At 44.1% G+C, this 16,753-nt stretch overlaps 1 protein-coding gene across 1 annotated transcript in view; it reads left to right on the top strand.

Annotated features, from left to right (window-relative positions):
- Positions 1–15,674, top strand: part of HMCN1 (hemicentin 1) — a 167,435-nt gene extending 151,761 nt beyond the window's left edge. Inside the window, exons 94-107 of the mRNA XM_085068685.1 lie at positions 192–341; positions 508–645; positions 969–1,090; positions 1,890–2,127; positions 3,165–3,227; positions 4,307–4,426; positions 4,688–4,822; positions 5,153–5,266; positions 5,540–5,665; positions 6,321–6,449; positions 10,258–10,608; positions 12,664–12,783; positions 13,140–13,266; positions 14,309–15,674. Coding sequence (XP_084924811.1) covers positions 192–341; positions 508–645; positions 969–1,090; positions 1,890–2,127; positions 3,165–3,227; positions 4,307–4,426; positions 4,688–4,822; positions 5,153–5,266; positions 5,540–5,665; positions 6,321–6,449; positions 10,258–10,608; positions 12,664–12,783; positions 13,140–13,266; positions 14,309–14,675 — 2,300 coding nt within the window. The 3' untranslated portion in view covers positions 14,676–15,674. The remainder of the gene's footprint in view (positions 1–191; positions 342–507; positions 646–968; positions 1,091–1,889; positions 2,128–3,164; positions 3,228–4,306; positions 4,427–4,687; positions 4,823–5,152; positions 5,267–5,539; positions 5,666–6,320; positions 6,450–10,257; positions 10,609–12,663; positions 12,784–13,139; positions 13,267–14,308) is intronic.
- The last annotated feature ends 1,079 nt before the right edge of the window (positions 15,675–16,753 follow it).

The following is a 16,753-nucleotide window of genomic DNA, read 5'->3' as shown; positions in this document are numbered from 1 at the left end:
TGTCGTGAAAGCCTGTGACACTTCTGATTTCATTGGTGCTCTCTCATGTCTTGGCTGGTTGACTGCGTATTTTGATTTTTTTGGGTTTAAATCTGCCCTGCAACTTAAGCTCAATACTCTCTCTCCTTAGAATACCCAACAGGAAATATCACATGGGTCTGTGTTTTGCCTCCCTCCCCTCCACTGCACAGGTGGGCCTGCACGTGCCAAAGGCAGCATTATTGGCAATATCAACAATGTGGAATTTGGAATTGCTTTCCTGAACGCCACGGTAATGGACAGTCTGGACTCTGATACCAGAGTGATACAGGCCAAGATTACCAACATCCCTCGGAGTCTCGGTAGGCCTCTGACTTTCATCACTTTTTTCTCTGAATGCACCAATGCATATGGTTTTCTGGTTTAAAGCTGAAAAGTTACACTAGTTCTAGGTCTCCATATTCAACTCCTGTGCATGTGGGTCCAGTATGAGATCAAAGCTCCTCAATGTTCTGTGGTTTCCTTCAGGCCCAGCAATGAGAAAGCTTGTTTCCATACTCAGCCCAGTTTATTGGACAACTGCCAAAGAAATTGGGGAAGCAATGAATGGATTTACACTCACTGACGCAGTCTTCAAGAGGGAAACTCAAGTGGAGTTTGCAACCGGTGAGTTCCCTGGGGCAGACCAGCTCTTTCTCCAGTAAGCTGGATAGATGCTGCATTTCTGAAGAGACAGCACAGGACAATTGCTGAGATTTGGGTCTTATGCTTACACCAATATTTTCAGACTGACTGTGGCTTCTTGAGGCTTAAATCTGGCTTTTAGAGCTGTAGTTTGAAATTTGTCATATTTTTTTCTTGTGGTCATGGTCCATCTTACAAAATATAAGTATAAAATAACTGGTCAAAGGACTCCCATTCAGATTCCATGTGGCTGTTGGGAGTCTGTGGTTGGGATGTTTGGTAAATCAGTGTGCTGTTCCTGCCAGGGGAGATCCTGCGCATGACACACGTTGCCCGTGGCCTGGACACGGATGGGGCTCTGCTGCTGGATGTTGTTGTGAGTGGCCACGTGCTGCAGCTCCAGTCGGTGGCTGATGTCAGTGTCAAGGTAAAGCTGCTCCAGGTACCACCCCTGCTCTCATCCACCTGTACTGCTCTCACCCAGAGAAAGCAGGGAACATTGAGTCCTGAAACCTGCTGTACTGTATGTGACTTCTTTTGTGTCTGCTTTAACTGAGCATGCTGATGTTGCCTTTGAAAGCAGAAAGTTGTCATGAAGAAGGTGGTGTTGGTCTCTGGACTTTGAGATGTTGGCAGGTAGTGCTGAGGAGGGTCATCAGGGCAGTTATTGCAGGCTGGCATGTCAGTGTTGCTTTGGGCAGAGCTAGAAGAGTGCATCTTTAACCTCTCTGACTTAGTAATTAGTGGCAGGTAGCCAGTATTTTACTATATTAATCCCACCATGCAATAAATGCACATGAAGTTGTTGATATTTTGGTACACTGCAATATGTAGTATGTGCAGTATTTATACCTCATTTCAGTGGGAGAATTCTTCTCTAGTGATTGTTTATTTAGCACATTTGTCAGCATCTGACTTGGAATAAAAGCCAAACATTTAGACCTCAAAAGATTGTTACTGAAGAGTAAGATACTTTTTAGAAATGCTCTGCTGTGGCTTCCGTCATCAGTATCCACAGTCCATCAATCTGTATCTTTTTTAAAGAGCGGGCAATGTTAAGATTCAACAGTTACTACAGTAAGAGTACCCAGGACCCGTGTGTATGCAATACCCTTTGTTCAGCAGTTAAGATAAGCCTTTCTGTGCACACATCTGCCAGCTCTGAAGTACAAGCCCAGGGGCTGTTGGTGTGGGAGCAGCTGATGGATGGGAGGGTTCTGTTGCAGGATTACACAGAGGATTACATCCAGACGGGCCCTGGGCAGCTGCACGCGCACTCCACACGCCTCTTCGCGGCAGATGGGGTCAGCGTTCCCTACACCTGGAACCACAGCATCACCTACGACTCCTCCAAGGGCAAGATGCCCTTCCTGGTGCAAACCCTGCGTGCTGCCTCCATCACCACAGAGTATGACCCACTGGAGGAGGCTGTGGCTTTCAAAATCCAGGCTTCCATTGCAAAAGGTATTGTTCTAGACTTTCCCAGAAATCAGACAATGGAAAAAGAGTATCTTCCCTTCCTAGAATTCATTACTTGTAGTCTCAGAAGGAAATTCTGTGAAAGTTGGGTAACCTTGCCGTAGATCCTGGGATGTCTTTTTAATGTACCCATAGATGATCAGTCAGCATTGCTAACTGCTGGCTTTAATTAACTTCCCTGAGTGACCTAAGGGGGACAGGGCATGTGTTTATGTGAGCAGGCTTTCCTTTGAGAAGTCCTAATTAATCAGCAAAATGGCCTGTTACTTTGTTAACACTATTAGGGTTTGGGTTTTTTTACATAGTAAGAAGGAAACAGTGAGATTGCCTGTCTCAGTCTTTCTTTTCAGTAATGTTCTAAATTAAGTAAAATAAGGTTTTTCCCACTTGCCAGACTATGGACTCATTATACAACTTGAAAACCAAATAGATTTTTCTTTCTAATCTATGAAGAAACCTGATAAAAGGGAGTCTCCAGGTCAAGATATACCTGTGATTAGATCTGGCTAAGCCTTTACTGAACTTTCATTTATTTCCTCCAACAATCAAGATACTGATGTTAGGGATTTTATTAAATTTCATTTTTTAAATATCAGTTTTCAAACGGCCAAACCCCTGTAGCCTTTGGGGAGTCTCTCCCTGAGTTTTCCACTGCAGTTCATAGTACACACTTGTGTTCTACAGTGACCTCCTAAGATTTGTGACAGGGTGATTTGTTAGGTTTGGGTCTATTTACCTCCTTTTATGTGAAGTTAAAATGAATGGTCTTCATTCTTTCAATAAGGAACTTTGCAAGTTGCATTAGGCTGGCATGGAACTCACACACACCTGTTCAATGTTATTCAAACCAGCAGAAGCCATGTTATTCTGGCTTTTAGTGCCCAAGTAAAAAAACCACTAAAGTTGCTGTTTTGGTGTTGAAATCTAATAAATATTTTATAACTAGCTGGGCGGCAATTCTTCAAGTAATGAAATGGCCATATTTTTGTCCACAAGTGACATGTGCTTCCTTTACCATACAGGGGACCGAAGCAACCAGTGCCCTGCAGGGTTTGCTTTGGACTCATCTGGGCCTTACTGCTCAGGTAATGCCTGACACTGATGGGTGCAACCATGGAGTGGTTTAGGTGGGAAGGGGCATTAAAAATCACCCCTGCCATGGGCAGGGAAACCTTCCACTATCCCAGGCTGCTCCAAGCCCCAGTGTCCAGCCTGGCCTTGGACACTTCCAGGGATCCAGGGGCAGCCACAGCTTCTCTGGGCACCTTGTGCCAGTGCCTTACCACCCTCACCAGGAACAATTCCTTCTCAATAGCCCATCTATCCCTGCCTTTTGGCAGTGGGAAACCATTCCCCCTTGTTCTGTCACTCCAGGCCCTTGTCCCAAATCCCTCTCCAAGCTCTCCTGGATTCCCTTTAGGTATTGGCAGGGGCTCTGAGGTCTCCCCAGAGCCGTCTCTTCTCCAGGTGAACACCGCCACCTCTCCCAGCCTGGCTCCAGAGCAGAGGGGCTCCAGCCCTGGAAACATCTCCATGGCCTCCTCTGGACCTGCTCTAAGAGGTCCATTTCCACTTCGTGCTTGTGGCCCTAGAGCTGGACACAGTATTAACCTACCAAAACCTACATCCCCTTTATTTAAAATAGAGTTCAAAGTATGCACTTCAAAATGTATGAGTTACCCTTGCTAAAAGGGTGTGGATCCAAGGGCAGTTGAAGAGTTTACTCCTGCACTCAACTATGAGTAGTGCCCAGATAGCTTTTCAGTACCTCAGGTACACCTGGAGGACACTGAGTCTCAGGCTCTGCTAAGCCTGCAGAGCAATGAAGGACTTACGTGACCTGTGTGGAGGAAAGGACAAGTATTGACACCTCAGCCAACAGCCCCTGTGTTCCCGCTTGAGGGATGGACGTGGAGAGAAGCACATGAGTGTCCTGGCTGTCTCTCTAGAGTCAGTTTGTTTTTGAGCAATCATCTGAGATGATTTTGTGGACTTACTACCTCTCGAAAGTTCATTAATAAAGGGAATTGCACAGGAAGCTGGTCCATTGCTGGATCTGGTTTTACCCTGTGGGCTTTACCAGTCACACCCCTCTGAGGAAGGGTGAGCTTGGAGTAGTTTCTTGTGAAGTCCCACTGATTTTTCAAATGTTTCCTTGTTCCAGACGAAGATGAATGTGCTGTGGGAAATCCTTGTTCCCACACCTGTCACAATGCTGTGGGATCCTACTACTGCTCCTGTCCCAAAGGCCTCACCATCTCTGCTGATGGAAGAACGTGTCAGGGTAAGACAGATGCTGCTGGGGACAGCTTAGATACAAATGCCCCTTGAATACTTTAAGGCCTTAAAATGCTTTAAAAGGCACTTAAATTGCTAAGGAAAGGTTTTGTTTGGGCCATTTTCTTATTATGAGAATACAATTCTAATAATTTCATAGATGAATGTATTTGCAGTCCCATGTTTCTAGCTGCTCATGCTCAAGGCACTGCTTGGTGTGTGTCCCCTGTGCCGCCTGTGAGGGTTGGCAGTTTGTCTCCCATTGCAGACATCGACGAGTGTGCGCTGGGGGGACACAGCTGCCACGCAGGGCAGAACTGCGAGAACCTGCCGGGCTCTTTCCGCTGCGTGCTCCGCTGCGGGAGTGGCTTCCGCACCACGCCCGACGGCTTCAGCTGCCAAGGTGTGCAAGGGCTTTGGTTTGGGGGTGAAAATGCTGCTGGCGTGCAACTGCAAGTCACTTTAAAGGGACATCTCCAAGCATCTTATTCTTAAGGTTGTGGATTTTTGGGGGTTATTTTTTTAATAGATTTTTATTGGTTTGAGGGTTTTTTAACCTCTTGCTTTTTCTGAAAGAACTTAGCTTTCTTGGGTTTTTGTCCTGTGTGCCTTTTCTCGTACAAAGATAGGAGAGCAGCAAACCCTCCAGAGCAAAACTCAGCCAAACCCTGCTCAGGTGATGCCCACAGGGCAGTTCCCAGCCCTGGTGTCAAGGATTTGTGTTGTTCCACAGATATTAATGAGTGTCAAGAGTCCAACTCCTGCCATCAGCGTTGCTTCAATACCATAGGAAGTTTCCACTGTGGCTGTGACCCAGGATTCCAGCTGAAGGGCAGGAAATGCATGGGTAGGGATGAAGTTCTGTATGTCCATTCTCTCATTCCAAGAGACAGAGTTCAACATCTATTTATTGCTCTATTTATTTATGGAAGAAAATCCTGATGTATACACTTGATGTATATTTTGGAATCTGTCAAGCAGTACTAAAAACCAGAGGCAGCAGGAATTGGGCTGAGTGATACATGTGCATAAAATTATTCAAATGCATGGACACAGGGTAATTTCATGACGTAATTGAGTCTAATCTTGCTTTATTATTTTTGGTTTTTGTTTGAATAAGATGTCAATGAGTGCAGGCAGAACGTGTGCAGGTCTGATCAGCTCTGCAAGAACACCCGTGGTGGATATAAGTGCATTGATCTGTGTCCCAGTGGGATGACCAAAGCAGAGAATGGGACTTGCATTGGTGAGTAGAAGCATTAATTCACTCTGTGGTGATGGAAAACACAGGCACTATGATGATTTTTAGTTTTTAAAACAATCCTGAAGATTGTCCATCTCCAGTTATTAATATCTGCACATTTACATCACCAACTTGTTTTTGCCTATGGCAACATCTATATTTAACTTTTTTTTGTAGTTGGTATTAAAAGAAATGGATGTATCCTTATCACCTCTAGTTTTCCACCTTTCTTAAGCAAGAACAATAAGATTTTCCTTGGTGTCTTTCCTGAGTTGGCACCTTGATTTCTCTCAGTTGTTCATGGACTGAAATGTTTTGCCCTGTGTGTGCATGATATCTTAAGAGTTTGGCTCAGGAGTTCTCAATCAAGATCCCAGATCCCTGCTGCTTATCAGGAAGTGTTTTAGACACAGCTGATGTTGTAGGTGCTACCAAAGCTTTTGTTCCAGTGGGATCATGGGAGTATTTGGGCTGGAAGGGAACTTAAAATCACCTATTTCTAGCCCTTGCCATAGGCAGGGACACCTTCCACTATCCCAGGTTGCTCCAAGCCCCATCCAACCTGGCCTTGGACATTTGCAGGGATGGGGCAGCCACAGCTCCCTCCCCATTGAAGGATTTTGCAGAGGTGTGACTGTTGCCTTGCCATGTGCTGCAGATGTTGACGAGTGCCGGTTGGGGTCGCACCAGTGCCGCTACAACCAGCTGTGTGAGAACACCCGCGGCAGCTACCGCTGTGTGTGCCCGCGAGGATTCCGCTCCCAGGGCACGGCCAGGCCCTGCGTGGGTAAGCTGACACTCTCACACTTCTGTCACAGCTTTGCTGCTTGGCTTTCTGCTGCAACACGCCAACAGTGCTAGCTAGTCCTGTGGAAGACCGTGCTGAAGAGACAAGTTTGCTCTGCATTTCCAAATTGCCCGTCTAAAACAAAGCACCCCACCCTAAACAGTCAAAGCTAAGTGGTTCCAAACAGAGATTGGTTTGGGGCCATGCTTTGAAAACAAAGTGTAAAAGGGTCTCAGAGCACTGTTGGATGATGTGGCAGGTGACCACTTCCCAGGAGGCTTCAGTTACAAAAATCAGATGGGGTTTGTTGATGTGCCTGGCCTGCCCTGGTTCACCCTGAAGGCAATCACACATGTGGGTTCCCCTAAGGAGTACACTCCAAGGAGCTGCAAGAGCCCCGACAGACCCAGAACTGACCTGGGCTGCTGAACATCCCCAACACACCCAACCCCACCCAGGACTGCCAAGGGTGTTCTCCAGCAGGCAGAGCACAGGGACCTGATAGGCATTTCTGCATTTGTCCCTCAGTGCTGCCCTCCTGGTGTGGGGGGCTTCCAGCAGGGAAGAAACAGGATTCCTGGCACTCATAGGAACGCCAACCATGCAGTCACTCCCTGTGCCATCTAGGCATAAAGCCACGTGGGGTTTTCTCCCATGTTGTGTGAGGCTCCTGACCTCTGGCATGGGGAGCAAGGGAGGTTAATATGTGGGGCCAGTGCAAGTGGGTAAACACTTCACTTGGCTTTTAAGAGACTTCAGGAAGGCAGGAGGATCATTTAGAATCGTCTTTATTGCATTTATGCCAAATACTTCAAACGTAAAGCTGACCTACCCTGATAATGACGATTTCTGAATGTGGGTGTATGACACTAAGTGAGGTTGGTTTTGGTTGCTCTTACGCATCATGTCAGAAAAGCATTCCTCCTTGATAACTTCAAGATTAGCTTTCCTAAGTTATAAATATTTATTTTCTCATTTTGGGGTTTTTTTTAGCAACCTAAGATTTTGGACTGTCAAAAGCCAGGAATCTTCGGGATTTTTTTAAAAGAGATTAAATTGCAATAAGAAAGTGTTTGGCTGTTGACCAAGATGCTGCTTCTGCCATTTGCCTCTGTACTGAAATAAAACCAATCCCAGACTCTTAAAGTATATTTAAGCCATTTAAACTTCTGATTGGAAAAAGCCAGGTAAAGTCTAGGGTTGTAGATTTTCACAAAACACCAGCAGCCTTATAGCTGCCTTCTGACCAAGGCCACTGAAAACTCCCTCTTTAGTATGATCTGAATTTTTATCCTTTGAAATTTTATGTGCTTAAAAATATATTTAAAATATAGATTCATCCAGAGTATTAGTTTTGTTAACAAAAATCCAGTTTTTATTGTCTGTATTGACAATGAACACTGGGAAGAGTTGAAAAATAACTAGGGCCCAGACTGAAAGAGAAGTGAACTTTGTTCCTGGGTAAAGCTCTTTGTGCCACAATTCCCCTTTTGTTTGTTGGACAGGATGCTCCTTTGTGACCCCCACAGACCTCCTGTGTGCCCATTTGCCTGAATTTACAGCATTTCTGGGAGCTGTGTTGTTTTCTCTCCTTTCCACATAGGTGGAAGGGCTTTGCTAAAGGCTGCTACAATGCAGATAACATGTGCAAGGCTATCCAGAATATAAAATCAGATATTGTTCTTCAAATTAAAGAGAGCCTGAAAATGTAGCTATTTTAATTTCAAAGTGATTTTACCTTGTTCTTGTAAATATTAGGGTTCCCATCCCTCAGTGGCTTCTTCTCATGGGGGCAGCCCTGTAACCAACACTGGGGACTTCTGCAGTCGCTTCTGCTTGTATTGCACAGGCTGCTCCTGCAAAAGAAATTGCTCAAATTTTTACCTGTTGTCTTTCATCATTTCTGTGATTATCTTCTATTGTTTATCCACAACTTGTTCCAAGGACATTGGTTGTCATAAAGATATCAGTGTTCATTTACTTTAGGCAGGTACAGAATGTAAAAGTCAGCAGTTGAGTGCTAAGGAAATGATGAGTTTGTTTTCTTTTACCATGTATATGAATAATGAATTTTTCATCTTAAGGACATACTGAGGTTAATACACTTAAAATTCAGATTAGTTGTTGCCATACTTAAACTGAAATTCTCATTTGTAACACCTGAAAATTCTACCCTCAGGATAATTCCACTAATGTGTGAAGTTTCAGTTGTGTGTTTGCCAAATAACAGTTGGCAAATACTGTAACACTCTGCAATTATTACTCCTGGATTTCCAACTCTTACAGCATTAATTATTAATATCCCCCTAAATTCTTTAAAACCTTAAATGTATCAAATATTAATTACTTCATAAAAATGCAATCTAATGTTCTACTATGTTTCTGACAGTACCGATTTTTAAATACCGTTCTCATGTGTTTGTGCCTTGGAGAGTTACAAACTGTGCTCAAAATCCCAAATGAAACTGTAACAACACTGGCTTAGTGGCATTTTTACAATAGTAATTGAAAGAATACACACTACTATGAAATAATTAAACTGTTACTGAATCACCATTAAGATCATCTTTAATTTCTAGTAGGAAAATGTTTATAATATATGTCAATTATAGATATGTTGTGATGTATGTTAATAGCAGGTTATTTATTTCTGGTCCTTGCAGAGTTGTTTGAAATTAGCAGATTTTTGTCTTTTTCTGGTAAAGAAAGACTGTAAGTTTGAAAAGAAATACAATGTATGTCAAATTTCCAGCTGGGCCTAAAGTAACTTGATGAAAGTCATAGAAAATTTCTTTCTAGTAGTGCCAGAAAGACTGTGGAGGAGGGGTACCAAGATCACTCATAGTTACATTACTTGGAGTGAAGGACACTCAGCATGTTGCACCTTTAAGGCCTTTACCATAGGTTGTCTGCTCAGCACTCAGTTTTCAAAGATGGATATTTACTGCTGGCATGGCTCAAATCACTTTGGACTGCAATTTAAAAGAAAACAAAAGAAAAAAGCATTGCTTAGGAAAACAAAAATAACTCTATTTTTTAATTGTCCAATAGTCCATTAATATTTACTGTAAAGTCTCCAACCTGTCACAGGTGGAATGACCAATAACAGCATCAAAAGTTAGAACATACCCAGCCTCCTGCCCCTGCAGCCTTAAAGCACATCCTTGAGCCCAGTGCCTCATCCCTGGCAGTGTCCAAGGCCAGGCTGGACAGGGCTTGGAGTGCCCTGGGATAGTGGCAGATGTCTCTGCCCATGGCAGGGGGTGGCACCAGATGGGCTTTAAGGTCCCTTCCAACCCAGAGCATTCCATGATTTTATGATTCCCTTGACACAAGGCACAGTAACTGTGTCGGAGCTTGTTGTGCTTTCCTCAGCGTGGGGTGCAAGGAATTTCCAACACTGTACTTCTCTGCAATGCTCTGTGTTAAGTATCCTGCTTTAAAGAAGGGCCCAGCAGCTTCTCCCACTCATCTGTGGAGCACTTAAGGATAAACCCCAATTGCTAAAAGAGTATTGAGCAGCTGAGGCTGACACAAGGCTTCAGCAGGGCTCCTGTCCTGGTGAACACAGTCACATCAGCCTGTGGAGGAATAAAGATCTGTAACAGTCCCGGACAGTGCATCCTGCCTGCTTGGCGTCATGTTCTCCATGTTTTATTGCCTCCAAATCTCACTTAATGTCTTCAGCTTGTTCCTGAGACTGAGATAAGTATCTGTGTGTATGTATACATATAGTTACGTGTTGTTGTTTGTTTGTTTTCTCTCCTTTTCACATGGTTTGGGGCTCTGGATCATGTCACATGAGCAGACATTAATGAATGTGAACAAGTGCCTAAACCCTGTGCACTTCACTGCACCAACACCCCCGGCAGCTTCAAGTGTTTCTGTCCACCTGGGCAACAGTTACTGGGTGATGGGAAATCTTGCGCTGGATTGGAGAGGGTGCCAAATTCGGGTGCCTATTACAGTAGCTATAACTATGCTCAATTCTCTCCTGGGAGAGACAACCAGCAACTGCAGCACTATTACAGGCACTCCTCAAATCTCTACAGCTCCTTCTCAGAGTATAGGAACAGCAGAATACCTTTCTCCAGGACTAGAAGGAACCTTAGAGAAACTTGTCCTGAAGGCTATGAGGCAAGAAATGCCAGATGTGTAGGTAAATGTCAGTCCTATCTATGCAACTCTCTGTTTTGGGCCTTATTCTTAGGTTACTGTGATATGTACCAGGGGCTGAGGGTTTGTGGTGCTGGGGTTGTGCTTTCTATTACCCCAGAGGGCTCTGCATGTTCTGGTCTCTGCTGTCTTTGATCACATTGTAGCAAAAATGTTCTCAAATCTCCATGTAACTCTTGTTTTAATTGCGCTGCTTATTATCTCTTTGCAAAGTATATCCCTATGTTACTCGCTTTCTCCTGATCATGGTTGCTGACCTTGGTGAATCTTCTCACACTCCAAAAATCTCCAGTAGCCCCAGTCTAGTCACAGTGCTTCTGTCAGACTCCCTCTGATGGCAGCAAGAACCTGGTTCAGAAGGGTTTGGAATAAACATTTTAGAACTGAGCACACTGGGGGCAGTGCCAGCACTGCCACAGGACCATTAGTCACTGTCACACTGACAACAGGCACAGAAGCTCTTAAATTATTATAATTTTATATAAGAAAAGGGGTTGCAATGTAATTCAGTGAGCATGGAGAGACTGGTGGTAAGTAAACAGACAGGGGTTTGTCAGGACTTGTGGCAGTGACAGCACATGCACTTCTCCCAAGGAGGAGAGTGAGCAGTTACATGAATTGGGAAGCTCTGCACTTGTTTGGGGGGCATACTAAAAGTGAGTTAATTTTTGGAAATAATGCTTCTCTTAAGCCAGACTTTGCCAAGTTAATTCATGTTTTGAGTATCTCAAGCAAATGACACTTCCCAGTAGGAAGGTAAATAATGACCTACAGCAAGGTTCCAGCAGCCAGGAGTCTGCTGGGATGATACAGCCAGGTGCAACAGTGAAAAATAGGGATAGAATTCTAATTAATAAAAATTAGGACAGGCAGACATCAAACTATGTATTTAAGCTACAAAGAGGTTTCAGTAAAGTGGATTGTTATGGGAACAGCAGTTTAATTGATAGGTCCAGGAACTCAACTCCCCTTAAATGAAAGAAGGGCTAGGTTCAAATTTGGACCTTCATCCCAGCTTCCAGTTGGAACCAGTTCATATTCCATTAATATTAATATGTTAATTTCAGTGAATAAACACCTAAATTTTAAAATTACTGTTTACTATGAAAAATACCCCAAATGGCGCTTTGTTAAAGAAAATTCTTTCAATGGGCAACCATCAAGATTTGCTAACAACACACCAGAGATTTGTAGTCACATCTGTTTCTGTTCTCTGTTTGCATTCTGATCTAATTCAACCCCTGTCAGTCAGAGGGGAAGCAAAGACCTTCCTTCCACTGACTTAACCATGCAAGTCTGAACTTCTGCATGAAATTTACTGTTGTCCTGAACTAGGCAGATGTTTCAGAAGCCATTATAATTATAAATTATCTGTGTCTAAATCACACTAATCTGCTTTGAAAACTTTACATAATGTGGTGTGGTACTTCTGTATTGGAGAGGGAGATTAAAAAAAAAAAAAAAGAAAATATGTTAAGAGCATTTAGTGACAGTCTAACCAGCTGCTGAGCCCAATTCACCCCCCTGGCACAGGCAAGGTCAGTTTGGAAGGGAAACAGCTTTGCCTTAGGAGGGAGTGACTGTAAGAAACTCCCTCAGTGACAAGACTTCCTCAGGTGAGATAAGGAATCTGGGTGTTCCCTAAGCATGTTGCTTAACACCTGATTAGCAGGCAGCTCCGATTGCTCTGGGGACAGGACTGTGTTTGTGTGACCCTGGCAGTGGACACAGGTGCCACATCTGTCATTTCCCCAGAGCTCTGTCTGAGGACTGCTGTCCTTAGCTGGGAGCTGTCACAGCTGCTCCTCACCGAGGGGAGGAGCCTCTCAAAGCTGACCTCAGTTCCTGCAGAGTTACCAGGAATGGCACAGGTAAGGGGAGAGGACACTCCAGTTTTGGTGTTCAACCCCATCAGGAAAAAAGATCCAGACAAATCCCACCAGCTTTGCCCATACACTTGCAGTACATAAATAGGGAGAAGTACCTGTGTTTGTGGCAGGCTCAGGGAGTGCTGAGGTGTTGGTGCTTCTCTCCGCAGACATCGATGAGTGTGAGAGCAGAGACACGTGCCAGCATGAGTGCAGGAACAGCCTGGGCAGCTTCCAGTGTGCCTGTCCCTCAGGATATCGCCTCATGCCCAATGGCAAAACCTGCCAAGGTAGGAGAGCCACTGCTGCAGTGCTCAGGGGAGGGCTGCAGAGAAACCAGATACAAACCAGGCTGGGACATGGCTAAGCCACCTCTCTGAATTGGCTATGTGAGAGTCAGCATTCAAAATGTCAAGTTTCAGAGTTTTTGTATTCCACACTTAACTGTTTCATAAAACATCAGCAAACTACACAATTGCAACTTAAAATTTTCTGCAGTTCCCCCTGTGACCTCACATTACACACTGAGCTCCAAGCTCTAGGTCAAACAGAAGCACATTCTGGACCTCTGCTCAGCCTTTACCTACTTTTGTTTCCACCCTTTAATTCTACGAGCAGTTGATCCCTTGCATGTTTTTCCATCCAGATATTGATGAATGTCTGGAAGAGAACATAAACTGTGGATCAAATCAGATGTGTTTCAACATGAGAGGAAGCTACCAGTGCATAGACACTCCTTGTCCGCCCAACTACCAGCGAGAGCCACTTTCTGGGTATGTTTTATTCTCAGCCCCTTTCCACCTGCCCCGAGCTCAGCCCCTTAACATGTGTTTGTTAAAGAAGAAACTTTAAGTTTGCCTGACACCAGTAGACCTCACAGTAGCTAAAGGTAAGACATTGACATTGGTGATCATAGAGAGAGAGTCCTGGAATGGTTTGGGCTGGAAGAACCCTAACCCTGCCATGGGCAGGGACACCTTCCACTATCCCAGGTTGCTCCAAGCCCTGTCCAACCTGGCCTTGGGCACTTCCAGGGATGGGGAAGCTTCTCTGGGCAACCTGTGCCAGGACCTCAACTGCCAGGGAAGAATTCTTTTGTAACATCTAACCTAAATCTCTCTAATGGCCTTGACTTGCTGTCACTTTAAAGCATCCAATATATTCTTTTAGTCATGAAAATAATGCCACAGTTCCTGCTAAGCTTTGTTATTTCTCCGTTCTAGAAAAAAGAATATAGATTTATTTTAATCTTTTAATATTCTTAAGGAAAAATAGCTTGTTTCATAATCAGAAACCATCTTTTGGGATCAAACTCAACTTCAATGACATTTAAGCTGACATTGGTCATGCCCTTTGACCTCCATTAGCACTGGCAAACAGCAAAAGATTAGCAAAGATTAGCAAAGATTTCCTGGTTTAATTTTTGATTAATAGAAGTAAATTTTATTCTGCCTTTCATTCCAGTTCTTTATTTTATGACCTAAACAGACAGATACCTCAAATGGAGATGCCCAGGATATTTTAAACCAGCTCTTCCTATTCTGATGTTTAAAAGCACGGTCACTAAAGCTTACCCCATGGACCTCAGTGACATCAGTGTAGTCAGTATCTTTCTGAGATGATCCTGTTGGGAGAAAATGGGACATTAAACTGGGCTGCAGCTTTAAAGGAACAATGGATGAAGGGAGCATGAGCATTCCCTAGAGACATTTTAATCTGCAACAGGGTAAACAGGGGAAGAACTTCTCTTTTAAGAGCTCTCCCGGTACTTAATAACTGTACCTTCTCCCTGGGCTAAAGTCTGCTTCTTCCTAGGTTCTGTCTCAAAAACTGCCCGGCCAATGACCTGGAGTGTGACCCGAGCACCTACGCCCTGGAGTACAAGCTGCTGTCGCTGCCCTTCGGCATCGCTGCGGGGCAGGACCTGATCCGGCTGGTGGCTTACACGCACGACCGAGTGGTGCACCCCAGGACCACCTTCCTGATGGCTGACGAGGACCCGGCGGTGCCGTTCGCGCTGCGGGATGAGCACTGGAAGGGGGTGGTGTTCACCACGCGGGCGCTGCGCGAGCCGCGGACGTACCGCATGGGCGTGAGGGCTCTGTCCTACGGCGCCGACGGCAGCATCGAGTACCGCACCACCTTCATCGTCTACATCGCCGTGTCTGCCTTCCCCTACTGAGCACGGCCCCTGCAGAGAGCCCACAGGAACCACATCCTTAGTGCCAGTGGGGCCACCATGTCAGCCTGACTGCTGCCTGCCCTGCAGTGAGAACCAAGGCACTTGGAAAGGTGCTATGCTCTTTTCCCCTCCTTCTCTGAGCCTGCCTCTCCAGTTCCGTTGTTCCAATTCAACAGGAAGATCCATGGCTTTAAGGACCTGTTACCACTTGCTTTATTTATTACACTGGAATAGTCATTTTCTACAGTATGTTCTGAAAACCAGAAATCTGAAAAGCACAGAAATCAACGTAGTCAAAGCAGTAAGCAAGAAGCAGCCTCCACTGAAAGTAACTGAAGAAAATTAACCCATAATTTCCAGTGGTCTACGTATTTTAAAGGTTGCTAAGTGTTTAAAATTTTGTATCTATTAGATTTTTACCTTATCAATTACCAATAGAATTAGGGCTGTGCTATATTATGTTGTGTGCTCAAACCCACCAAATGCCACCATGCCCAAGGGTTGTAAATGCTGAAACAAATTATGTTAAAGTTTGTTTGCAGCTAACAAATCTACAGGAGAATGTGGAACTGGTACCTTTGATTTCCATGCAAGTGTAGAGATGTTGCTATTTTTTGGAAGAAAAAACAACATGGCTACTTCTACTTTCTAGAGCAGGTATTTTGTAACTTGTTTTTACTCTGCCATTCTGGTATAGCAATTTATTTAACCCAAACTCATATCCACTGCCATACTCTCAGCTCAGTAAATGTGCTGGGGTTTACACACATGGAACATTTTTCTCCAAAGGCGATGTAAGTTTGGTTCAATAATGTCAATACACTGTACACAAGTAATTTTGCCAAGATGTATTCTATTTTTATGGACGTGTATATATGTGGTTTTTCCTATGTGTATTTTCTATGCAGTATCTCAAGAGTGTTTTACAGTTAAGTTTGCATAAAAGGACAATGTCAATACAATGAAAATAATCAAAATAAAGGTTTCCATCACCTTTGAGACTGCTGGGAGTTTTATCTTTGAAACAAATTCTTTTCCATTTGTAAAGCTCTTTCCCTATGTGCCAGGGGACAATGCAGAAGGTGCTGTGCCCAGCAAACCAGGCAATAGCTCCAGCTCTCCTCCCTCTTCCTAGTACTCTGGAGTAGTAAGGGATTATCAACAGCTTAAAAGTATATTTTTAGCCACAGGGACAAATTGCCTCCCAATGGAATTTTGTCTCTATTATTGAAATTATTAACTGTCTCTAGACAGCCCCACTAGTTGTCCCCTAACGTTGCTTTTTTGTTCCCTTTGCATTGCACCAAGTGAAATAGTTGGGTAAAATAAGGATGACTTAAAATTACTTTGCACTTGATACAAATTCATATGAGTGACAGACTTCAAATTAAACAGGATTGCTTCTTGGAAGCCTGACTGGAAAACTCAAAGCAGTGCAAAGAATGTAAATTCATGACAAAGACATTAGGGAAGGAGAAATGAGAGTAAATTATAATAGGTACAGGTACCTCAATGTCTTTTAAGGATGAGAATCAGACTGAAAATTACATCCTTAAGAGAATCTAACTCCACTCCTAGAACACAAAAATTTCCACTCTGACATAACTGAGTGAGAAGGGGAAAAAAACCTAACAGAGTTGACAGCCTTAAAGGCAAATCTGACCCTAGAAGAAGTTAATAGTTACCAACCAGATGGAAGCCACTTAATCACTGACACAGCTACTGCTCCAAGTTTGCTTTCTCATCCCAGGCTTTCCAGGAGCCAGCTCAAGGAGGAGCTGCTTGTCCATGTGGAAGGTGTTCCTTACACTGAGATGATGCCACAGGACTGAGGGCTCAGTGAGACGTGGGTCACTGTGAGCATGGTGATTTCACTCAGGGACTGGTTGATGGGAAGTGCTAAGCAAAGGAGAACTTGTTCCATGGCCTCCCCTCCCCTCCTTGGGATGTGCCTTGAGATGTGTTGTAATTTCTCTTATGCTCTATTAAAAAGATTGCAAATATGTTAAATTAGAGCTCAGAGCAACTGCATCTGCTTCAGCTCTACTTCCACAAGCCACCTGGCACTGTTGCTGCTG

This window comes from Lichenostomus cassidix, chromosome 8 (assembly GCF_008360975.1).
Source record: "Lichenostomus cassidix isolate B80296 chromosome 8, HeHo_3.0, whole genome shotgun sequence".
NCBI lineage: Eukaryota > Metazoa > Chordata > Aves > Passeriformes > Meliphagidae > Lichenostomus > Lichenostomus cassidix.
This window is presented reverse-complemented; position numbering and strand designations above follow the sequence as displayed.